Source organism: Trichoplax adhaerens, genomic scaffold (genome assembly GCF_000150275.1).
Source record: "Trichoplax adhaerens TRIADscaffold_1 genomic scaffold, whole genome shotgun sequence".
Lineage (NCBI taxonomy): Eukaryota > Metazoa > Placozoa > Uniplacotomia > Trichoplacea > Trichoplacidae > Trichoplax > Trichoplax adhaerens.
The window spans coordinates 2,135,565-2,140,665 of record NW_002060943.1 but is presented as its reverse complement, the minus strand read 5'-3'; the positions used below and the strand labels follow the sequence as shown (position 1 = coordinate 2,140,665).

Here is a 5,101-nt window from a genome sequence, read left to right as displayed (position 1 = left end):
ATGATGTCATCATTGGGAATAAAAGTGCCATACTGTATACACCCATGTTAGTGTCACAGTATCGCACAGTATTCGCGTAAGGCAGAAATAATGTCACTGTAGGTGATACAAGTACTATATTGTACACACTCGTATTAGTGTCATAGTATCGCACAGTGTAAGCGTAAGGCAAAAATGATGTCACTATATCAGATGATAGTACTATACTGTAATATATAGATTATACTCAAAACCCGAACTTTAAGTGCCATGATATCGCACACTATTCACACAAGGCAAAAGGTATGTCAGGGTAAGGATCGCTTTATAAAACTGTCTGTATGGCGAAGCCATCGTTACAGGTGACATTATTTTTGATCGGGCAATAAAATCCCCCAAAATATTTTCATTAGTCCTAAAAACCTCAGTCGACTCTGTATAATAAGACTGTATTTACTTACTACTGTATGATACAGTAGTACACGTACAGTTAGCCCATGGATTCATTACTCATCGTCAATATAAACAAAATCAGAGCTCCGAATTTGCAAGCGCCTAGGCTTCCATCTAAGTGAAATGCCATCTAGTGATACTATCCATTAAGATTTCTTTCTATTTTTGAAAGTTGCAGCTGTTCTAGAGCGCAATTTGCATGGATTAATGGCTGGTGATCAAGCGAGAGATGAAAGTTTTTCTTTACTACAATTATTAAATCAACGCCATCAAGATAAATATAAGAAAGGTCGACAAGTCGACGGTAACTAGTTAGCTACTTTACTACTTGAATGATATTATTGGATATCGTCATCGTTTGCCAGTATGAATTCTTAACATGTAGAGAATTGAAGGGAATGAAATACTGTACATTTATCCGATTTTGTCTTTTGTTTATTTCTATCTTGATCCATCATTCGTCAAAGTTACTCTATCTGAATACCGTTGGTACCATCATGCACTCTTGTACTCATTGAGATCAATAGCTATATTAGTATTCTGCGATGACAGGCGATAATCACCATCTTATGTAGCAATCGCGTACAATTATCTTATACAGTAATGACTTAATAACGGTATCAAAGAGAAAGAATTGACTTGTAAATCCATGGACATAAGTAAGAACATGTATGAAGAGGAAGAAAATGGAGAAGCAATATCTGATCAGCTTCCATAGCAGTTGTTAAAATCATTGTACAATCAACCAATGCATCCTAGTGACATGAGAATTGTAGTAGAATGAGCGATACTTTCATCCATCATAGGAGATAATTGTAAGCTGTTCACATCTTATCGATACATCAGGTGCGATCATCTGGTATAATGTTATAGTACAGTATCGAGAAGAAGGGGTGACTTCCAAATTGACGGACAAGAGTAATAATGTTAAGAAAATAAGAGAAGATCAAATCCTATCCTCTTACAATTTTAAAATAATTGAATCAATGTAGAATAGTACAGTAATATTCGATTTCAAGTGCAATTCATAATGTAACTAAATAATGTGGCACTAAAAATGATGCCCGTATCTTTAGTAGAGAACCTTCCGATCGATCTGACATCTTGATATCAGTTAATAAAGTAGGGTTATCTGTGAATGCTTACACGAGTACGGTTTAGATAAATACACAACAATGGCATTGGACGTGATAACTAAAATAGATATACTGTATATATTGATGCCAATCATTTTTCGAGTAGAAATAGAAATTTTCTTATTATTAATTTTTCATCTTGATCAATACTTGTCAGTTTAGACGCGTAAATAGGTCTTCAATATAAGCCAATGTTGGCCATAGTCGTAGCCAAACAGGCTTCAGGCGTCGAGTGATCGCTAAAATAAATTATACATAATTACGATACTATTTCTCGAGTAGAAATTTCTCCCTATTAATTTTTTTCATCTTGATCAATACTCGTAAATTGAGACATATAGATAGATCTTTGGTATAAGTCAATGTAAGCCATAATCGTAGTCAAACAGGCTTGAGTCGTAAAGTATTTTATCCCTAGGAAAATGATGATACTCCTCTTACTCACAGATTATAATTATTCGTATTATTATACCTACAGACGATCGTCAATATCATCAACATTTTAAGGATAATGTTCTAGATGTCAAAAGTCCAACTGGTGATCAAGACGATTTACTATTTTTCGTTAAACGTTGCATGGTCGATGAAGAGGTGATTGTAACTGAGGTAAGTAAATCCCAATCAGTAGCACATAAATATCTTCGCTAATATCGAACGTGCACTTTCCAGCTTAGTGAACATCATAGTTAATCTATCTACTTCAATATCAGTCTCATATAACATTCATGGACACACGCTAGCTGGAAAATGAATCGATTCATCATTAACAGTAACTATTGATCTTTTGCTCGTGTCCGTAGAAATATCTTATACTTGTACCTATGCAGTGTACAGCAATTTGAAATCAATTCAATCGTGGCATAAAAATAAATAACTCATTTACCTCATTTAAAAATCGATTCATAAATAGTCTCGCAAAGTTCAAGTTTATCGGAGAACGACCAAAAATTTACCCAGGTACAATACTTCATTGACCAATTGGTAAAGTATGGATTCAATGGATAAGTATAATTATCAATTTGCAATATATTATTATGATATTTCCTGCTTGATGAGATCGATACGATCCTGCACATACGTAAAAGTTATGCTATATAGTCTCCCATGATAAAATTAGGTTCAGCTTGCTCATTTTTAAAATACTATTTGATAACTATAAAGCAGAACAGAGTGCATACATAATCATGATTAGTATTTAAGCTCTACAGTGCTTTACTGAGATATCAGACAGAATTGGTTCTGCTTAAGTACATACTGTAATACACTTTATTTAGCGACTACCATAAGATTCGTATATGCGCTTTCTACGTGGTACTAAGCGATATACGCTATAGTAGATAATATCACCTTTGATTCTGTTTTATTGCTTTATGTATAAGTTCTGATTCATTAATTTTTGCTTTGGCTACTGTTATTGACGATATGTATAGTGCTGCAGATGAAATGGTGCTGTGGGATGAAACCGTTTGTTTAAATATGATCTTGCAAAATGTTAGTACAGTATTAAAAGTTTATAATTTATATATATTATATACTCTACTCAATTACGATTATATGATAGAGTAAATGGTTGTTTTAGTAATTATTAAAATATTTCAGCAGATCCAATTAAAATCTCACTTTTAATTTTCCTATAACCTAATCGACTAGTTTAATTACATCATTACAATGGCTGCATCTAATAACGATAATGCTACGGATATTATCAAACGTTGGAGCCATGTAAGTTGCTAATTAATGATATTCGTATAAAAATAATTAGCGAAAAGTATTAATTTTAAACTATGGTAGCTAATTATGATTAACTTGGTATCATAGAATATACGTCTAACTTCTTAAGACATATTTTAGACCATAACTATTTAAATATACTGGAATTTTTGTATTTCAGACAGTATTTGCATCTCCAAACAAGCGCAGGTAATATCGGTTGGCTATAGACGATATTTGCACTTTTAGACTGTGATAAAATTAAATTAATGTTTGTTACAAACACAGTCTACTGCAGCGACAAGATGAACGAAAAGAGTAGTCAAATAATATCAGAAGCAAAATAGTAGATTAAATTCTCGTCATAAAATAAACAAAACAATTATTTGTTGCTAATAATGGGCAAGTAGTGAAACGCTATATTTATACTTTTTCTTGCATAGAATGGATTCAAAAGGTGATACTAGCGAAAATATTGACTATCCTAATATATACTTTTATATCGATGAATTTGAAGAGGTACAATTACGTTTATGATGCGACGAAATAGCAGTACTAAAAATTTGCTCTCAAAGTAAATTATCTAAAGTATCGTAATATTTAACCCTCCAAAATTTGTCCTAATTCATCATATCCGATATTAAAAGGTCTTTAAAGACTTTACTTTTGGTCATAATCAACACTTAGCTATCGAACTTGTAGCCGTCAGTAAGGTACTAAATGTTATTACACTCCATACAGTATTCAACGCCTTTACAATACTTTACAGGTCCGTTTATTCACTCATTAGGCGGAGCCAGCAGAATGTCGTGTAATTTTTCAGGGATCAGTTCGGTTTCAAGTTGCATGGGAACATTTCGTTAAAAAAGTAAACCTATATACTTTGAATATAGTAAAATTGTTAAATGTCAGCATAATTTACGGTAATCCAATCATGATTGGCTTACTAGCAATCTGAGACTGGTGGTACTGGCATGCTGTATCGTATGCTGGAACGGGTAAGGTATGATGGAAGAGACAGTTTTGTACGATTTGCTGGCTTAAATGGACCTGATGGACGAGGACGTGGAGAAGTTGCTCTACGTCGAGCATACGAAGACGGCAACACAGAAGGTATTTTGGAATAAAAATATTCTAACGATACTATCTAATTAGTTGTCCAGTTTTAAGATTTCTCCTTACAACCTAGAACTAATTATAATCAAACGGAAATGAATTAAGCTCAATATCTTTTCTAGTACATTAATAAAACTTAGTACCTGAGAGAATTTTTCAAAATTCTTACACATAGACACTGTAACTATGTTTTGAGCTATACTTCGTGTACTCTTGGATATTATCATAAAAGGATATTTATGCTGCTACTCTGAATCAACTATTTCTATATCTTTTTAGTAGCAAAAGCTGACATTGATCCAGTAGGTCATTCACCGAATCAAAATACGGAGTAAGACGTTAATATTAAAGCTAATTATAGTTATGGATTCTAAAGCAATTAATTAATTAAAATAGCTTTAGCACTTGTATCTTATATCAAATCTCATAATCGTCTTTATTAAATGCTGTAAAGAAATGAGAATAATGTACTATTTAAATTATTTTCAACCGCTATAGCCATAATACTGCTATAAATTGGAAACGTATTTCTCCATCCAAAGAAATTCAAAAACTTAAAATGAAAGGTAATGAATATTTATTGGAGATAGGTTAAAGCAATTTAAGATAGCAATAGTAAAATTAAAATCATGACCAACTCACGGACCATGCTTCTCTTTTTAGCTCAAAATTTGCTTCGGAATATAAGGTCTTCTGGTTATTTATAG

General features: G+C 32.5%; 1 protein-coding gene across 1 annotated transcript; it reads left to right on the top strand.

Annotated features, from left to right (window-relative positions):
* Positions 1-5,101, top strand: TRIADDRAFT_51482 (uncharacterized protein; the record flags this gene model as incomplete). Its single annotated transcript, XM_002108467.1, has 15 exons — positions 1-46; positions 220-282; positions 605-736; positions 2,047-2,174; positions 2,479-2,525; positions 2,948-3,059; positions 3,219-3,290; positions 3,460-3,488; positions 3,722-3,797; positions 3,926-3,991; positions 4,069-4,146; positions 4,229-4,391; positions 4,674-4,725; positions 4,893-4,960; positions 5,058-5,101. 15 exons carry the CDS (start codon positions 1-3, stop codon positions 5,099-5,101), a joined length of 1,176 nt encoding a protein of 391 aa, XP_002108503.1.